Source organism: Brachyhypopomus gauderio, chromosome 10, assembly GCF_052324685.1.
Source record: "Brachyhypopomus gauderio isolate BG-103 chromosome 10, BGAUD_0.2, whole genome shotgun sequence".
Taxonomy (NCBI): Eukaryota; Metazoa; Chordata; class Actinopteri; order Gymnotiformes; family Hypopomidae; genus Brachyhypopomus; species Brachyhypopomus gauderio.
In genome coordinates this window covers 17,128,024-17,148,082 of record NC_135220.1, presented here as the reverse complement: position 1 = coordinate 17,148,082, position 20,059 = coordinate 17,128,024, and the positions used below count along the sequence as shown (strand labels likewise).

At 43.1% G+C, this 20,059-nt stretch overlaps 2 protein-coding genes across 18 annotated transcripts in view; both read right to left on the bottom strand.

The window, feature by feature from the left end:
• Nucleotides 1–3,985: 3,985 nt before the first annotated feature.
• Nucleotides 3,986–16,689, bottom strand: LOC143525753 (uncharacterized). 12 transcript variants are annotated; one of them, XM_077020039.1, is made up of 9 exons: nucleotides 16,433–16,667; nucleotides 15,854–16,165; nucleotides 15,453–15,719; nucleotides 14,584–14,685; nucleotides 12,331–13,859; nucleotides 11,755–12,066; nucleotides 11,354–11,551; nucleotides 9,295–9,393; nucleotides 3,986–8,364 (listed from the first exon to the last, which is right to left on the bottom strand). In XM_077020039.1, the coding sequence occupies exons 5-9, from the start codon at nucleotides 12,425–12,427 to the stop codon at nucleotides 8,180–8,182; spliced, it is 891 nt and encodes a 296-aa protein (XP_076876154.1). In that variant the 5' UTR covers nucleotides 12,428–13,859; nucleotides 14,584–14,685; nucleotides 15,453–15,719; nucleotides 15,854–16,165; nucleotides 16,433–16,667; the 3' UTR covers nucleotides 3,986–8,179. The 12 variants fall into 12 exon arrangements, 11 of the variants coding, with proteins under 11 accessions (XP_076876154.1, XP_076876158.1, XP_076876150.1 ...); XM_077020043.1 differs by having other exon boundaries at nucleotides 11,953–12,066; XM_077020035.1 differs by having other exon boundaries at nucleotides 3,987–8,364; nucleotides 11,354–11,620; nucleotides 16,433–16,666.
• Nucleotides 16,690–18,396: 1,707 nt separating this feature from the next.
• bbx (BBX high mobility group box domain containing) overlaps nucleotides 18,397–20,059 on the bottom strand; it is a 26,198-nt gene continuing 24,535 nt past the window's right edge. For all 6 annotated transcript variants that reach the window (XM_077020022.1, XM_077020026.1, XM_077020027.1 and 3 more), the window contains one exon: nucleotides 18,397–20,059. This exon is cut by the window's right edge and continues 1,299 nt beyond it. The gene's annotated coding sequence lies outside the window, so the exon portion shown is untranslated.

Below are 20,059 nucleotides of genomic sequence, written 5' to 3'. Positions count from 1 at the left end.
CACGGCGAGAAAAAATCTAGTTTATTTACCTCCGATCCATATCTATGTCGCCCTCCACTGGCGATCGATCGCGATATACAACCCCCCCCCCCCCCCCCCCCCCCCCGCGCGCAACAACTTACGTTAGCCACCCCCCCCCCCCCACCCCCCAACTCTCACACTCTGACATGAATCCAAAACTTGAGAGCCCTGCCATAGCCTATGGTTGTAGATTGTAAAACTGTAATAGTTTAATAAACGTATTTTATATTAGCTAAAACAACCCAGGAGTACTTACGGCAAGTCTCCATGTTCGTGGCCTCCACCTTCTTCTCTTCATTTTTTAATGCTCTTATTCTTCTGAGTCGCCCAAATGTGGTCACCCGCACGTCCATCAGCCCAAGGTGGAGGCTGCTTCTTCACACCTTCATTTGGTGAGGTTACGCTGTGGTCTGCTGTAACCGTTACTGCTCAGCTGTAGCATTCTAGCACTGCACGAGGAACTTTATTGTGTTGAGGATAGTGAGCAGTCATAAACAAAACCTATTTAACTAAGACCTGTTATAGAAAGCACCGCATTAGATGACGTTAGTTCTGCGTTAATCTGTGTGCGTTAGATCTACAATTAGTTATGGCTGTGATACAGCGCTGCGTTAGCATTACATTTTAGATATTAGATATATTTACGCTACTGTCCCGTGTTGCCTGCAGAAGTGGTGTTCAACTTGAGGAGATGGGTTTCGATTTCAGTAAGAGGATCACAACCCCACCAATTAAAATCATGCAACAGGACGTTGAACTGACACCTTTGGATGACACCTTTGAATATGTTGGTGTCCACGTCAACAACAGACTAGACTGGAAGGTCAAATCAGAGAACAGGAAGAGATTGAACAGAAGTTCACATCCTTTAATTCTGGCAACAAGATGTTGGAGATGTTCCACTAGTCTGTCATTGCAAGTGTCGTTTTGCATATTAGTGCAATATATTGGGAAAGTCAAATTTGAGTTGGAGTGAAACCAGGAAGCTCAACAAACTAAAGATGTCTGTATCAGTTGTGGGATGCTCCCTTCATAGTTTTGTGGTGGTTGTAGACAGGAAGACACATCCTTACCAATAACCCACATCTATAAAGACTTGATTCTGCTGTAGCAAGGGACTGTACAGGAGGTTCTGGTTCATTTGTTGTCATGTGATGGGACACTGAGACGCAGTATAACTGGACCTAAACTACTTTATTGTGGAACAGCAGGTGAGTACATCTCAGGTGCATTCCTCTAATGGTCCCCACCCCCGCGCTGTCCTCCTGCTCTCCACAACCCTCCTACGGTAGCCCAACTAGGACACAAAGGTAAATCTCCCAACATTTGTCATCAGTCAAACTGTTGCCTTTATGTGCATTCATTTTAACGTTCTGGAGACCTTCAATCGACCTCTGGACACTGGTGGTCATTCATCACCATCTGTTGTTCCATCACCATGTGCTGTTTTGCTAATTTCATCTCTGTGGTTAATCCATGTTACTTTACATGACATGGGTATGTAAACTTGTGTATATTCAGCCATATTATAATTATATTGTTACATAATATATTACATAATATAATTACATACTGAAATATATTTTTATTATTTCAGTAGTGTTCCTCTATTGCTGTTTCAGCATGTAGGACTAATAAAATGACCAACCAACCAACCAGTCTGTCTGGGAGATTTGGGCCACGTGCCACTCTTCTTACCATCTCGATTACACAAACAGCTGAGAAACAGACAGAGAAATATGGTATTAACATTAAAGTGGATGTAAAAGAACAGATCATGTGGATGTCAATTGTTAAGGAGTCAGGTGAGCAAGCGTGAACTCCCTATACTGACAGACATTCACAAATGTCACTATATGCAAATATAGTAAATTTGCATATAGGGGTCGGTGAAGGGAAGATATAGGCTATACAGACTGCTAAGAACAAAGGGTTAGAAGGGTACAGAAAAATTCATATACGTATCCATACATACACACGTCTTGCACAGATCATGTATTCCTCATACATGAGAAAGCGGGGTTCATGCCAAACATACACAACCTTATAAGGTAGAAGACACACTGTTATATCTTCTTTACCATCTGACCGGTGTGAGTGGTCCAAATAAGGTCCCTCTGTCATGTTTATGCAGGCGAACTTGAAGTTGCAGACCCTCTCAACTTTAGTACCATTGAGATTTATCTGATACTAATTATGAGCTAATCATGTCCATTATAGCTCTAACTAAGGGAGACTGTTGCTACACATTAAACTAACACAGAAAAATACAATGGAAACAGAAATACTGACTGGTGCAGGTTTCCCCATGCACCTGTCAAAGCAGAGTTCCTACACCAAATCCCTCTTCCTTTAGGACCCCCCAGCATATCAACGAAACTGTATAGACAATAGAGTACATTTGCATACAGAGCGCATTTCCACACAGGACCGGCACCTTTGGGGTGAAGTGTACAAACTTTCTCAGTGATGTAAAGGTGCCATATTTTGTCATATTTTGCACACACACACCAGTGATTACTAGGGGGCTGTGGTGCACACGTGCCCAGAGTGGTGGGCAACCCTAACCTGGTGCTCGGGGAGGTTATGTGCCTTCCTCAAGGGTACCTCAGTCATGGCCTCAGGTCTCGGAATCGAACCCACGACCCTCCGGTCACAAGACCAGTTCCCTAACCACCAGGCCATGACTGCCCCGAGAGTGAGTGATTAAGGTAAGTAACTCTTACCCTGTAGCATAACCTTTCCCACTCCACAACATGCTGTAAAATGAGACTAAACATGCCACACAAACTGGCCAGTTTTATCCCATTTCTATGGGAAATTGGCAGACCACCAATTGTTGCCCCCTGTGGTTTTATGCAGGAACACAGTGTATCTCAAATCCTGTCACGTTTGCTATTCTTTGCGTCTCTGGTTATTTTTTATAACTGCACACATGTCTTGTATCTTGACTCATCCCTGCTGCATATGCTACATCCTGGCGTTCTGGTCTCATCCTCATCTGAGATCAGATCCACTTTCTGAATTTCATAGATCTGAAAACCACCAGCTACCCCCGGTCCCAGGTACTGTCATCGCTCCTGTTCCTGGTGTGTGACCCTTGATGTCCTCCCTAGTTTCTGTCTCTCATTATGCTTTTTTTGTCCCTTTCTCTTCATGCTCCTGGTCCTTGTCCTGGTCTGTGCACTCCCAGATGTTTCACGCATAAGGGGGCAGGGTTCTGTAACAATAGCCCCGCCCTGCTGTCAATCACGTCCTCATCTGTTCCTCTCTTCTGTGTTTTTACTTTCCATGTGCATTCTGCTTGCCTTCAGTGTCCACGCCCATCAGCCCCTCATTCTTAGTCATTAGTTTCACCTGATTCTTTTAAATTGCTTGTTAGTCTGTGTACTTATACCCCACTGGTCTTCGTTTCTTGAGCTGGTGTTCCAGAGCATCTAAAATCTCGATGAACCCGTGGTTTCCCCATGTTTCCTGATAACATTGTTGCCTTCTGCCTGTGTTGGTGTTGTTTCCTGCCTTCATCTCTCACCATGTCTTCCAAGTATTCCTTGAATCGTCTTACAATGTCTGCCTGATTTGTTCTGTTTTCTACATCTGACGTTTCTGTTTAGATATTTTATTTCATGTCGTGTCTCTCTCCCCCTATCCCTAGTTCAGTTTATATTTATTCTGACCAATGTCTGAGAACTAGTCTGTGTGTTTAATGAACCTCTGCTCTCTCTACAATTGTGTCCGCAACTCTGAATCCAGGTCATTAGATAAACAGACCGATCCCGGTCAGTCATGTGATCTAAACCAGGACTTCAACCTGGATCTAAATGAACTAACTTTTAACTACAATGAAATTTCCCTGCTTGTCAAGGACGATGGAATGGTCAGTAGCATCAAACTGCTACTGCACAAGAATAGCAATACACCCACTGTCAAATGACCAGTATAGATCATTGTAAAGATATATATTTATATCCAAATCATCTTTTCCATTCATGTTGTCACATTCATGTTCATCCAGCTCCACAAGTACATTTTGACACTGGGTAAAATTATGTCATGTCCAAATACATTCACTTATCAAACACTTATGACAAATGATGAACTTACAATGGTGCTATATTATGAAATCAAGATTAATTTAAAACATTTAATAATGTTTCAACAAATTCACCAGTAAGGCACTAATAGGTGTGAATTGGTTTAATTATTAAATTAGACATAAGGACAGATACATTTGCACATCATTTTTCACCATTCTATACTTGAGTTTTATAATCCACTATTTTTATTTAAAACTTAAATCAGCAGTAAAAGATTTGTTCCCATGTACACCATCTTTACATCCTGGTAGGTGTTCATAAAATAGTTGGTCTGAGTAAAGTAATGCTTTACTCTAAAGACTTCTCAGAGTAGATACATGGACCCCTGGTCGTTTTAGTCTATATGTCGATGGTCAGAGCTGCTCTGGGTGCTCAAGTGGGATATCTACACCAGTGGGGAACCATCAGGCCCCTCTATGCCCTCTCAGAGGGCCTAAAAATACTCTTAAAACATAAATATATATAATATAATTTATCCATTTCTATTTTATTTACTTACAGATTGACTATCGACATCTAAACAATTACAAAAATATAAGCAAATACATTATTAAACCGTGTCTATTCAATCAGTGTTGGAACGTGAGGGGTTAAGTAAGGGGTTAAGCCTGTGAGCCTGTGTCTCCCCCTATCAGGACTGTGATGCCGGCTGTTCGTTTAGAGCAGGGGTGGCCAACCCGTCATAGACCAAGAGCCACTTTTCTTACTGTGTTACGGCAAAGAGTCACATCGTACATGGGCGAGTGTAATCTGTTGACCGGGGGGGGGTGGCGAGTGTAAATCATTAGCTGTGAAGACAGTCAAATGCGTGTTTTCCACTACGCCGGTTTTAAAAGTATTAGCGGCTCGCTAGGCTTGTAAACTAACCGCGCACCACGAAAATGTAGCAGTGTGTCGCCCCGTTTGTGCAGGTGAGCCCGCGGACCGGCTGGGGAGCCGCATGAAACCAGGCAAAGAGCCGCATGCGGCTCGCGAGCCGCGGGATGGCCACCCCTGGTTTAGAGGGCCTGGCAGTTATAATAGGCCCTTTTCACAACAAAACGGAAATACGTCACCGCCGGGTAAAACAAGTTCCGGTACTCGAAGAAGATAGTTGTTGTCAATTCACTTCAGCATGGAGCGTGTGTTTACTTCATCCCTGTCGTCGCTGCCGAGACTGAATTTTAAATACGTTTCCAGTATCGTTGGAGAACATTCAACAATGAACGGTTCCAAGTTAAATAGAGGCTACAAATTGTAGAATAATTTATTCACTTATACCAGGGTAAGCTAACACCAGCTAGCACTAGCTAGGTAACTAACTATTATTTAAGGTATAGCTGGTTCCATTAGTCATCCTACGGAGTGGTAAAACAGTCTATATTATTATGATATATATTATAATATTACAAATGATACTGACAGCTTTAGTTAACAATATCTAGGTAGGTTAAGCTGGGCGTACACTGTGCGATTTTTGGCCCATTTTCAGCCGATTTTTCACTCGTGCGACTATTTTTGCGATCGGGCTAAGTTTCGGAGTCGCGCACCGTGTAGTTTACACAGGTAAACGAGGAGCGATTCACACCTCACGACCAACTCCCGATCAGAAATCGCAGCGTCGCAAGAATATCAAACATGTTTGAAATTCAAATCGCTCCTCGTGAGAGTATCGCACTGTTGAAGCAGCTCCACGAGCCGACTCTCCCTGCGATTTAGTCGTACAGTTTGAGCTGGAGCTGAGTACATGATTTAAAATATGGTACAGTGTACGCCCAGCTTTAGCAAGCCAAGGGACGTCAGCTATTGATTGTTTGGTTTACATCAGTATCAATAAAGTTCATGACACACACCAAGTTATTACGTGTTATTGTTTATTCAGTGTCCAATATAGTCGACAGCAAAGTGATGGTCAAAGCTGGATGCTACCGAGCAGAGCTGGATGCTAGCGGATCACAGCTAGTTTCAGAGCCGGTTTCAGTGGAACAGTTGCTGTCCGCATTTGAAAGAGCAAACTCTCGACTAGTAGATGTTCGTGGTGTACTGCCAGCCGAGAGCTTGCTCTTTTCTAGCTAGATGCTATCGGATCACGGCTAGAAGCTATCGGATCGGGGCTAGAAGCTATCGGATCGGGGCTAGAAGCTATCGGATCACGGCTAGAAGCTATCGAATCACGGCTAGAAGCTATCGAACCGGGGCTAGAAGCTAGCGAACCGGGGCTAGAAGCTAGCGAACCGGGGCTAGATGCTAGCGGGTAACAGCTAGATGCTAGCGGACGTACGTGTACTCCCAGCCGAGAGCTTGATCTTTCAAACGCGGACAGCAACTGTTCCACTGAAACCGGCTGGGAACAGTAACAGTACTGGGGACAGTAACAGGGAACAGCACCAACTTTTAGCCGCGAGCTTCCTGCTATGTAGTCTGCAGCAGTGAAATGCTGGCTACACACAAAGATGCTCCGTATCACAAAGTTTTCCCCTTCATCCCTCCTAATTGCACAAACCCATTTTCTTTTCTGCTCGTCGTCAGCCGGAAAACCGTAGAAACTGAGATACGGCTGTTTTTGCTTCGAGATCGAGCACCCTGGTGCACTGCAAAAGCTCTTGTTATTGGACTCTGCCATTGTTTAATGTGTAACGGAAGTAACTTTACCCTGCAACGAGAGCTTCCGGAAGAAAAAATGCGGAAGTGTGAAAAGGGCCTATTCAGCGCAATACCAGTTTCAAATGACAGCAAAATTGACCAATCATATCTTCCCTCTTAGTGGGCGGGCTTAACTGTATGATAATTTCCGCCCGCTGTGGCGACGCTAGCTGTCGTTAGCACCACCGCTAGCTAGTTTCGATTCATTCCTTTGATGCCAAGCGCGTTGTTTACATATTCCGCTCCCGAGGAACACGGAGCTCTGAACCTTATTTTGTTGGAACCTTATTTTGCTTAAGAAGTTATCTAGTACAGATGTTATTGCGTTTCTAAAGCTGTACTGTCGTCTCATTTTTTTTCTTTCGGGGGGGGGGGGGGGGGGGGGGGGTTTAATGGTCACGGTTCGCTACTGATCTACACTATATTAGGTTGGTCATTTTAATGCTATGGCTGATGGCTGGTGTACAAAATAGATTTGTTTTTGTAAATGAAATGAAATGTGCCATATTTTGTCAATTGTGATTTTTACACCCCAATTGAAATTTGTCCTCCACTTTTAATCCATCTGTGCAGTCAGAACAAACACACACACACACACACTAGTGGTTTCTAGGGGGCTGTGGATCACACGTGCCCAGAGCCGTGGGCAGCCCTAGCCCTGGCGCCCAGGGAGCAGTTGGGGTTAGGTGCCTTGCTCAAGGGCACCTCAGTCATTGCCTGTCTGGGAATCGAACCCACGACCCTCCGGTCACAAGACCAGTTCCCTAACCGCCAGGCCATGACTGCCCCAGGCCATGACTTAAATGGTAGAAGTGGTTAAGTATCAGCTATTTTTTTTAATGTTCTTCTTCTTGTGAAGCACCCAAATATGATCCTCACGCTTCAGCCCAGACTGGAGGAGGCATCTTCATACTTTCATTAGACGAGGTTACACTGCGGTCTGCTTTTACTGATACTGATCTTGCTCTTGCCTGCAGATGAGGACATTCTAGTGCAGGGGTGCCCACAAGTATTCAGCTTGCAAGCTACTTATAAGATGACCAGAAAAGAAAGGGGGGGGGGGGGGGGGGGGGGGGTTGCGTGTGTCAAACCCTAGACGTCAGATTGGCTACCATGTATGGCAATCAAAATGCAACCGTCAGTGCAGACGGACGATAGCCTCATTCATCCACTACTTTTTAATGTCATGCGATCTACCCACATTCCTTCGCGATCGACTGACACTTCGATCGCGACCAACGTAATGGGCATCCCTGTTCTAGTGCAAAGCACACATTTTCAAGTGCTTTGTAATTTATTTAGACGTAACACAACCACAGCAGAGGGACGGAGCAACTAAGTCAAGGTCCATTTAGAAACACATTCTTCTTGCATTGCATATGAAGTGCCAATAGTGTCACTGAAGTTCATTTGTGTCGAGAAGAACAGGGCAGGAGATGTTAGTTCTCGTAGATACTCTCTTCCCCCTGAGTTCCTTGGGCTCTCTGTGGGTTAGATCTACCATTACCTCTGGGATATGATACATCACTGGGCTCAGCGTTGGGTCTGGCAGTGAAGAAACTAAAGTTCTCGTAGACCTTGTTGTTGAATACCACAGCTTCACTTGCCATTCTCCTCTTCCTGTCTTCTCATTCACACACAGAGAGACAAACACGCAGACATAAGCATGGTGTTTACATTAGAGAGATGTTTACATATGTTTACATTTAAATACAGATTATGTAGATTGTTTCAGAAATGTTGAATATTGTAGTTGAATTGTAATCAACTCAGTAAAAAAAGGTGGAAATATTTCACTCTATTGCCATCTAGTGGATTCAAAAAAAAAAAAAAAAGATTTGGCATGTTTGAACACGTTTTTAAAAACATTTTACTTCTTTTTAGAATGTCTGTCATGGTAGGCTGGTCCCAGCACACAGGGGAGCACATTGAGTAATTATTTAGCGCTCTTTTGTTTGTTTACGGCGTTTGCTGCTTCGTCGTCATGGATATTAAAAGAAACATCATTGCCACCCTCACCTCTTGCTGCTTCTCTCTGACAGAAGTACTAAGTAGATACATTTTACATTTAGATAAAGTGGGAGTGGAAAATTTTGAAAGTCATCCATAAAGCACTTATGAGGCAACTGTGCGATGATACGTCTGATCTTCCCTCCATTGGGTGGAGAGAGAGAGGGAAGGGGGGGATGAGTCAGCCGTAGTACATTAGAAAAGTAACTGCTGACGTGAAAGACAAAAATGTTACAAGTGACCTTCCCTCGAGATCAGATCAGAAATAGATCTCTGCAAGAAAGATGTCAGCGTGAGGTGTCAAACGGATGGAGGGGGATAATGGTCACAGTTTCCTCTTTGGGGATTTTTTAAATGAACTTTTTTTTAAATATATAGCTCTGTTGAAATATCTTGTACACACAGATGATGCCCATAGTGTGTCACAAATCATTCTGATATGCTCTTGTATTCAATTTTGCTTAATTGGAACTGCCCCAGTAGACCGTGAGAAAAGCAATACCACCATGTTACAGACAGGAGGCGCTGATCTCTGACAACTCACATTTATAGACGGCCACGCTGAGGAGGAGGAGGAGGAGGAGCAGTCCCAGAGATGAGATGATGGAGATGACGACCACCATCCGACTGGTGTTGGAGTTCTCTGACAGTATACAAAGTGCAGGCATGAGTTGGACACTGATGTACAAACCGCGATGTACTCACATGGTATACACAGCACAGCACTTCCTGTATGTTTCCTGTACTTTTAATGTGGGCATAAACTGATGGTCAGAAATAGAACTTACAGGAAAGAAATTAGATAGAAGACTACCACACCACAGAATACAGACCACAGAGACGAGACCCTCTCTCTGCTTCTACACAACATACACACTGCTGTACGGGGACCCTCTCTCTGATCTACATTACTCACACACTGCTGTACTGAGACCCTCTCTCTGATCTACGTTACTCACACACTGATGTACTGAGACCCTCTCTCTGATCTACGTTACTCACACACTGCTGTACTGAGACCCTCTCTCTGATCTACATTACTCACACACTGCTGTACTGAGACCCTCTCTCTGATCTACATTACTCACACACTGCTGTACTGAGACCCTCTCTCTGATCTACGTTACTCACACACTGATGTACTGAGACCCTCTCTCTGATCTACGTTACTCACACACTGCTGTACTGAGACCCTCTCTCTGATCTACATTACTCACACACTGATGTACTGAGACCCTCTCTCTGATCTACGTTACTCACACACTGATGTACTGAGACCCTCTCTCTGATCTACGTTACTCACACACTGCTGTACTGAGACCCTCTCTCTGATCTACGTTACTCACACACTGATGTACTGAGACCCTCTCTCTGATTTACGTTACTCACACACTGATGTACTGAGACCCTCTCTCTGATCTACGTTACTCACACACTGATGTACTGAGACCCTCTCTCTGATCTACGTTACTCACACACTGCTGTACTGAGACCCTCTCTCTGATCTACGTTACTCACACACTGCTGTACTGAGACCCTCTCTCTGATCTACGTTACTCACACACTGCTGTACTGAGACCCTCTCTCTGATCTACGTTACTCACACACTGCTGTACTGAGACCCTCTCTCTGATCTACGTTACTCACACACTGATGTACTGAGACCCTCTCTCTGATCTACGTTACTCACACACTGCTGTACTGAGACCCTCTCTCTGATCTACGTTACTCACACACTGATGTACTGAGACCCTCTCTCTGATCTACGTTACTCACACACTGCTGTACTGAGACCCTCTCTCTGATCTACGTTACTCACACACTGCTGTACTGAGACCCTCTCTCTGATCTACGTTACTCACACACTGATGTACTGAGACCCTCTCTCTGATCTACGTTACTCACACACTGATGTACTGAGACCCTCTCTCTGATCTACGTTACTCACACACTGCTGTACTGAGACTCTCTCTCTGATCTATGTTACTCACACACTGTCACATGACAAAACTCTTCTAGCTCAGTGCCTCCTCCACTCGTCAGCTATGTGACTTCTCTGCAATGTTTTGTTGTTGTTGTTGTTGTTGTTGTTGCTGGTACAACTATAATACTTTTTTCTACCAGCACTCGTGTGAACAATGTTGCTTGCTTTCTTTCAGGTGTGTTAAACTCTTCCCCTTTACACCTTTTATAGAGATCAAACGTTAGAGGTCAGAGATGCTTAGGGCCTACTGGGGTTCCACTGTAGGTCTCTTCGCTACCTCTGTGGTTACTGTACGTGTCTTCACATACACTTGGTCTTGTTTATGGAAAGAAACCTGTGGCTGTTATTGCAAATCAGGGCAGTCGGCGGAACATCGGTTCAGAAATGCAAAGACATAACATTCAAGCAAAGCATCAAGACCTGGTAAGTATATGAAGAGATGACTGGAGTGGTGTTCCTGAACATGAAGGTTCCTCACTCAACATCAATGTGCCTAACGTAAAATGTTCAGCTGGTTTAAACCCCTCCCCTTTGACGATCGCATTACCGTACATACGCAAAACCAATATGAAGAGAAACGGGTTGTGGAGACAAAGGGATGATGGTGGAGATGACTGACCTGTGAGTGTTATGGCCCTGCTGTAGACTACGCTGTCGTTAGCGTAGCTGGCGTGGCAGGTCAGTGTGTCTCCGTATCTCCACGCTGGTTCACAGAGTCTCAGCCTGCTGCTCATGTTTCTCATGTTCATATTGTGGAGGTGTAGAAGCTCCTTATCTGCCTTTGACCAGGTGAAGTTCAGCTTCTCTTCACGAAGACCTTCCATAGAACAGAGCAGGTCCACACACGTCACATCACTACTGTTCAGATGCTGCAGGGTGAGACTTGCTGAAAGTGCAGAGTGGACGAGATTAAAATCAGTGGTACACGTCCACAAGAACAACACCGTAATCCTTTATGAGATTATATATGATTGTATGCAAGAGTTACTCAATGGCCAGAGATACGAAGATTATATTCACCATTAACTTCAAGCCTAAATGTTGAATATCTGTCCTCTGATGGTGGTGGTATCAGTCTGGTTACAGTGCAGTTATACAGACCAGCGTCTCTGCTTGTAACATCAGTCACGGTCAGTCTAAACATTTCTGAATTTTCTTTTAACTGAGGGCTGCAATAATAGTAATGGGTAATATTGTTCTTTTTAATTTGATATTTACATAAAAAGCCCCCATCCCTCCCCCACTCAACATCAACTGTATCATTCTTCTCAAAGGCTGAAGGGCACTTTAGAGTGACTGTCTCTCCACTGGTCACTGGAGTAACTTTGGCACCTGGAGAGTAAAACAGTGGATTAGTACACGTACCCCTGACAAACACACAAAGCCTCTCATTTCTTTCATTTACATTTCGAAGCAAACGATGGGTTCATCACTTCTATAAATCCAAGTACTACATTTTAAAAGGGGACAATGTAACTGCAATTGACAATTAATCTTTTCAAAAGTGACCACAATATTGATAAAGATTCCTCTAGCCTTCAGAAGTAATGTACACATCAGTACCTAAAAATGACCAGCAATGTAACTGAAACATACTTATCACGAAACAACCGAAGACCATCAATACGCGGCCAGCACTGGTGCTTAAAACCCTCACAATAAACTTGGAAAGTACGTAGACATCAGCACACATGATCCCATAGTAGATGAAGTGCTTTACCTGCAGTTGTGGCAGAACAAAAGAGTAAAGCTGGCAGAAAACATGATAACCGGACAAGCATACTGATCTCGAAAGCCTCGGAGTTGTTCTTTTCGTGCGTGCGTGGTCAGCATCAGTGATATGTCTCGCGCTCTAGGCTGATCCACGCGCTGGCGCTCCGCACCTCTGAACGCCCATAAGACAAATGACGAAACCACAACGATTTTCACGTCAGGACCCAGAGTCATGTCAGCGTCACATCCTCACACGAAGATTTAAATAAGTGTCAAGATACTGTTATTCAATTCCTTCATCCTACGTTATTGTTTATATAGCTATTTGTTAACGGAAAACAAATAGGCAGCATGAAAGAATTCGGCTCTAGTAGGACACCGAGCACACGCCATTATTATACCCACACTTACTGAAAAACTGAGATCTGCGAAACTGATGAACTAGTTTTGTACCATTTGGAGCTTCTGCTTTTCATAAAAATGTCCACACAACAAAGGAACTGCAGACCACACCATTGCATAACTAGCGTTATGACAAATACAGGAACCCGTGTTGTTTACAAACTAGGACAACCTCAAAGCACACGGCTATTTGTGTTAGCTATTAATTCGTCGAAAAATGTAATTACATCCACTCATTTACATTATAAACAATCTGATGTGAACCAGTGCAGAAAATGTAACGGACATTTATTTTTAAAATAACTCATTATCGTTAGTATAAATGAATTGCAATTGAAATATCACTTGAAGTGGTATATACACTTTTTAATGTATAGTTAGTTTTTACAACAGAATGAAGCTAATACAAATCTAATTTACAAAGAACAATGATTTATTCCTTTACATGTTGTAATTTTACAGATTTCTAAAGAAGTAATGATCAAAAATATGGAAGCTTACATTGTAACAGAGTGAATAGTTTCAAACTCTTTTCCTGTACTTTTTAATCAAAGTACTAACAAAAAAGGGCAATTATTATATCCAAAAGGCAAATTATATCACATCATTAAAATGCTGTATTGGTTGTACAACTGCATATTTAAATAAAATGTGTTAAGAGAAATACAAAAAAATAAAAATAAAAAGAGAGAGAAGTTTTTAAATGTGCATCTTATCTTTAATCTAAGCCAGAAGCTGTGGTGATCTGAGATCCTCTCCTGCTGTGCTGCGGGCCAGTTGGCCAGGGCTTGGACACAATGTAGGATCTCTCACTCCTACCTGCAGGATGTGGTTTTGTATTTCTCAAATCAACAACACTTCAAATGTCATTCAAAACAGCCTCTTGTGCGACAGCCAGCAAAGCAGCCTTCAGTGCTGATCTGGGATCAGTTGCACCCTTCAGGTCTTGTGAAGAGAGAGAAGCAGATGTCATGGAGGCACTGCTGATCTGCACCAGCCCAGCTTACAGCCTGGAGAATTTTGTTAGGTTAAGTAATGAACTTCAAAGCAACATTGCATCCATTTACCCTTAATAACTGCAGATGAGGGTGACAACAGGCATTTTCTCTGTACATAATTCAGTTATGATGCTGATGGAAAATAGCAGCTCTAAGCTATTTCACATATGCATATACAGGTAATTAGATAAAGGAGTTTTATTTATTTGCTCACACTCAGTTTGGTGTTGGGCCACTGCTTCTCCAGACATTAGTTAGCTCAAGCAACAATACTTTACCATCACTGTGGTTTTATACTTCTCTATCTGCCTTTGTTTGGTTATTGGTCAAGGGGGGGGGGGGGGTTCTCTATTAAACCTTTATAGTACATTTGCTTGCACTGGAACTTCCTTTTCTTGAGAAATAATGCTGGTTGCTTTTGGTTGCCTTGTGACCAATTGCGTGGCCAATCCCCACGAGAGAGTCAGTGTTGGTCAAGACTCGAACAAATGAGTTGCACACGTCTGCTCAAGGCTCATGTTTTCATTACTGTTGTAATAGAACAATGCCATGAATGTACTCTGATAACCATCTTTAGCTGATCTGTACAACTGAGGGTTTCTTGGTGAGCCATAAACATTTAGACAAGGGGGATCCCTGAAAGCACTTGTGGTATTTTTTGTTAGGCGTGTTTAGAGGTATGTTTCTCACTTGATTTGTTTCCACAAGAGTGACTAAATAGAGAAATCATGCTTACGTGCACAAATGTTTGACGTTACCCACATTACGATGATAATGATGAAGGTGGCGATGAAACAGGACACACGGACAGCAGGGTAGCAGGACAGTGATTGTGAACCTGGAGACACAGGTGGACATGTGCCAGGTTTGTGCATTTCCAGCTCAAGATGTCAGACAGAACATGAGAGATGTGTAGGCACTCGTCACACGAGGAATAAAAACAGCAATCATACTAATGGCTAATTGTGTTCTCTTTAATTCGATATTTACATAACACCCCATCCTTCTCCCACACAACATTAACCATATCATTCTTCTCAAAGGCTGAAGGGCACTTTAGAGTGACCGTGTCTCCTCTGGTCACCGTAGAAACTGCTGTACCTGGAGAGAATGATTAGATTAGAGTGGATTAGCGTAAATGCGGAAAATTACACCAAATCACACCGCTACACTGGGGTCCCACTGCAGGTCTCCTCGCTGCCTCTGTGGTTACTGCACAGGTGTTCACACACAATTGGTCTTGTTTATGGGGAGAAACCTGTAGTTGTTATTGCAAATCTGGGCAGTTGGCGGAACATGAATCAGTTTGGAAAAACAAAGACAACACGCAAACAGTGTCATTGAGGCCTAATAATACAGGTGCTGGTCATAACATTAGAATATCATGAAAAAGTTGATTTCAGTTATTCCATTCAAGAAGTGAAACTTGTATATTATAAACTTGTATATACTCACTCATTCCTCAGGCACCATCAATATATGATGTAAAACGTTCAGCTGGTTTAAACCACTCCCCTTTGAGGATCACATTACAGTACATACGCAAAATCAATATGAAGAGAAACGGATTGCGGAGACAAAGGGATGATGGTGGAGATGACTGACCTGTGAGTGTTATGGCCCTGCTGTAGACTACGCTGTCGTTAGCGTAGCTGGCGTGGCAGGTCAGTGTGTCTCCGTATCTCCACGCTGGTTCACAGAGTCTCAGCCTGCTGCTCATGTTTCTCATGCTCATATTGTGGAGGTGTAGAAGCTCCTTATCTGCCTTTGACCAGGTGAAGTTCAGCTTCTCTTCACGAAGACCTTCCATAGAACAGAGCAGGTCCACACACGTCATATCACTGCTGTTCAGATGCTGCAGGGTGAGACTTGCTGAAAGTGCAGAGTGGACGAGATTAAAATCAGTGGTACACGTCCACAAGAACAACACCGTAATCCTTTATGAGATTATATATGATTGTATGCAAGAGTTACTCAATGGCCAGAGATACGAAGATTATATTCACCATTAACTTCAAGCTTAAATGTTGAATGTTTGTCCTCTGATGGTGGTGGTATCAGTCTGGTTACAGTGCAGTTATACAGACCAGCATCTCTGCTTGTAAAGTTTGTCACGATCAGTCCAAATATTTCTGAATTTTCTTTTAACTGAGGGCTGCAATAATAGTAATGGGTAATACTGTTTTGTTTAATTTTATATTTACATAAAATGCCCCCATCCCTCCCCCACTCAACATCAAGAGTATAATATTTCTTAAAGGCTGAAGGGCACTTTAGAGTGACCGTCTCTCCACTGGTCACCGTTGGAACTTCGGCACCTGGAGAGTAAAACAGTGTAAATGCAGAAAATTACATCAAGTCACACCACACAAATCTGCACCTGATGTTACATGTATAACTTTAAAGTAAGCTTTAGTTTTAGTAAACATAATTAGTAAGAAAGTTAATTTGTTTATTTCATCCACCAATATATGAATGTAATTAAACTTTTTTTTCCAGATCAAACACCTCAGTACTGAATGTATTGTATTCCACATCAGATTAAAACAAGCAGATCTTTGGCACCTGTTCTCAAAATAACTTACCTCCAAACACAAGTGTGTTATACGACAGGAAAGCTGACAGGATGCAGTAGCATATCAGTAGTGGAGAGGCTATGATCATCATCTCCCCAACCATCTTCTGACTACCTGAAAATGAGTTTACCTCAGTCTTCACAAATGCAATCCCTGCCAACACTGGTCTTAGAGTATTACAGAATGAACCACAGGTTCACCAGCTACTTCCGTCTGAGAACATCCTGTTTGAAGCCTCACGATGGTGATAGATATCTTGGTCTCATGTGAACAGCATGATGAGGAAAGTTTCAATACCAGTTCTAAGTGAACCAGGAAATTCATCGGTCGATTCATGGATCAAACACCTGTTGTGAATGTTGCCATTACGGTCGTTAGAGAACAGAGAGTTGTGCAAAAACTACTACACTGAACAGTTGGACATGTGTATTCAAAAGTTTAAAGAATTAAGTTCACCTGTAAAGATTCGAGTGATTCGAGTGAAAGATTTTAGTTTCATCCTGAAAATCCAGCCGAAAGCCAAATTTCCCTAACTTTTTTGAGTAGTGCATGTGTTTTCAGTCACATCTTAAAATATCAGTGAAGTTAACATTCAGCATAATCACAGGTAGCTGAGGTAGGAAAGGGTGGTCAAAAGATATTCTCAAGCAAGTAGTTGTACCGTTTTGAACAATGGTCAAGTTTATTAGTATTTTTGCCACTGATTTCGTCTTCTGCAGAGGTCATGGCAGGCCTGTACAAGAAGTGCACGGTGTTTGAGCAGACCATAAACAAAAGGCCAGACAGATATGTGATGTGTATTCATATATGTATGTATACATATATATATACACACACACATACATATATATACACATACATATACACACACACGTTACTTTAATAGGTGTTAAAGGAATAATATTTGCGTCAGCAGACAGTGTTATGACGTAGGACTCTTGAGTAGGTCAATGGCGGAGGGACCCCTTTCTACACAGGGTTTCAGTAAGGCAAGGCTGCATCAACAACTGGGCTGAACACACCGGATCCAAGCATGGCAACTTACAGTACGAGGGACACTGATCAGTCCAGCACACACTGTACACACTCTTCTAGAGGAGGAACCCTTCCATGAGACTATATCAGCAAGCCCACAGACATACATTCTCATACAGAGCAGAAAAACAGTGCCAAGGTTTCCAATAGGTGAATCGCCCCGGCTCGTAAGACTCACACATGTTCGGAAATAAATAAACCGACAGTTTTGGCAACTAGTCCCGCGAACGCTGCAGTTCCAGTCCCTGGATTCTCGGTTTCCTGGTGGCGATTAGATGCCTGGTTTGGGGATGACGAGGGGTGATGCAGCGTCATGGTTACCAAGCTCTCTACGGAGCTCAGGATTTGTCTCTCAGTAATGACTGGAAATGATTAGAAACTGTTGCGCTGTTGGAAGCAGCCCTAAAATTCCTCCATACAAACCATCCCATACAGAAAGACTGGAATTGGAATTAGAAAAATACAGGTACAAAATCCATTACATTCAAGAGACAACTCTAGCACAAAAGGGTATTATACCATAAGCTTTATAGCTAATATAGGTACTTGAGATTCATAGAGGCATCGTCTAAAGTACATAGAAAAATGACAGGAATGACAGTTAATGGGGAGGCAGGTCATGGGACAAAACATCATCTATGCGTCATGCAAGAATGTTCAAACAAGCCCATCATGTATCAATGCATAACTGTAGTTAAGACCATTTTCAGTGAGGTCATCTTCCTCGATGCATGGACCAGGACGGAGGAATAACAGCAAATTTTATGGGATGGAATTTTACAGGCGTGTCTGGGAAAAACAAATTCGAAATGTGACATTTTGGTTCGGGTTTAAGGTGCAAACATCGTTTTTCTAAAATAGGCATTTTAAAAACTCTTTGTACACCATGTCAAACTGCAGGTACAGGCTGTGGAAATTCATCAGAAATATAGAATTAGTTGTGCTAATATAATGCATTTATTACCTGAAAACAGACACACTGACTAGGTTCAACCTGGTCGGTCTGGCTTTCTGCACCATCAAATTTCTTAAAGAGACAACGTTCACTTTTCTTTGGCAAATGTCTGAAAATAAAACCCATTTGTTACTTATAAGCATGTACAGTCCAGTCCACAACGTAGACTCTTCATTTACCGCTGATACTGGCTGGGAAGAACTTATTTGGCGCAAAACTGAATGTGCACACGCCACCTGGGAAGACATCCTGCAGTAGAAACTGATTTAACAAATGTTTGGAAATAGTTTGAAACCGTTGGGCCTGTGTCCCAAAAGCAGACGGCTCCTTGTCTGCAGGAGCACGTCTGATCACAATCCATTACAGACTAATAGTCCAGTACCACCTCAAGACCACTCGGAAGGTATTCATCTAATTCTAAAGTGTCCTAGCAAGGAATGCCACAAATATACTGAGAACCTCAAGCTTTGAGATCGCAGAAGCGAAGGGAGCAGTCAGGCGGTCGCTCTGAGCAGAGCGTCATCTCCGACATGGTCTGACCACGACGGAACTGTGTGGGCTGGGCATTCGGCCTGGTGCCGTGTCCTACTCAGACGTTTACCTCCCCTAAGAACGGGGGACAGGGGGGCAGACGGGACAGTCTCTCTCTCGCAGGGACACACACGGCACTGGACTCAGCAGACACTAGCCAAATCACTCACATGTGCAATCCCAAATGCAGGGACTATTCCTCTACAAGCGCTGCATTATTTGTCAGTGCTCAGTGGCTTAACAGTTAAGCATAAGTAATATTATATATATATATATATATATATATATATATATATATATATATATATATATATATATATATATATATATATATATACATATATAAACATTTTTAATATAGAGATATATATTTGTATATGAGCTTCTGATAATAGTCTTCATCCAGTAGCCTGAACCTCATGGTGAGGTTTACAACTAACAGAGATAAAGGCCAGCAAAACCACTCCCTAAAGCACACAACACATTTAAGGGGACAGGGTTCAAATACATTATGCTATAGTTTTGTTTTTTTTAAAAAAAGTATTACTTATAAATTTAAAAATTCACAGACATCATTCGCAGGAGAGCCTACAGGATCAGGGGGGTGAGAAGCGTCAGTTCGATGGTTTAGTCCAAAGCTGGCTGGATGATTGGGCTACAGTCCGGGACGGGGCTGTGCTTTGCCCCGCCCACAGCCCTGGAGAGGTCCTTCATATCAGGAGAGAGGCCAGGCTCACTGCCAGTGGAGCTGAGTTTTTGACCACCCTGCGTTTCCAGGGAACTGATGTGCGTCTACGTGGCCTCTGGTCCGGTACATTTTGATGGAGGAAGAAAAAAAAAAGGTGAGCGTGGACGCAGTGGGCGGGGTGAGGGCACGGGGGCGGAGTCAGGTCCTGGGTGCTGGGGGGCGTGGCTGAGTAAGATGGGCACCCATGAGAGAGGGAGATATGTGCATGTGATCCCTCTCAAGAATCAGGAGGAATGGAGAGATGGGGCACAGAAGCAGACCTCTACGTGGGAGAGTGGCTCAGTCCAATCAGCTTCTGCCAGCTCATCACGGGGGAGGAGACACAAAAGAAGCCCAAAGCACTGGAGTCTCCTCTTGACTTAATTAC

What these genes read in the sequence shown, in the direction of transcription:
- LOC143525753 (XM_077020035.1), bottom strand. Translation starts at nt 12,427, where the DNA reads ATGTGTGCTGATGTCTACGTACTTTCCAAGTTTATTGTGAGGGTTTTA. An exon ending in CTTCGGTTGTTTCGTGATAA is followed by an intron (nt 12,067 to 12,330) that starts GTATGTTTCAGT and finishes TTTACTCTCCAG; the next exon opens with GTGCCAAAGTTACTCCAGTG. An exon ending in ATTTAGGCTTGAAGTTAATG is followed by an intron (nt 11,621 to 11,754) that starts GTGAATATAATC and finishes CTGCACTTTCAG; the next exon opens with CAAGTCTCACCCTGCAGCAT.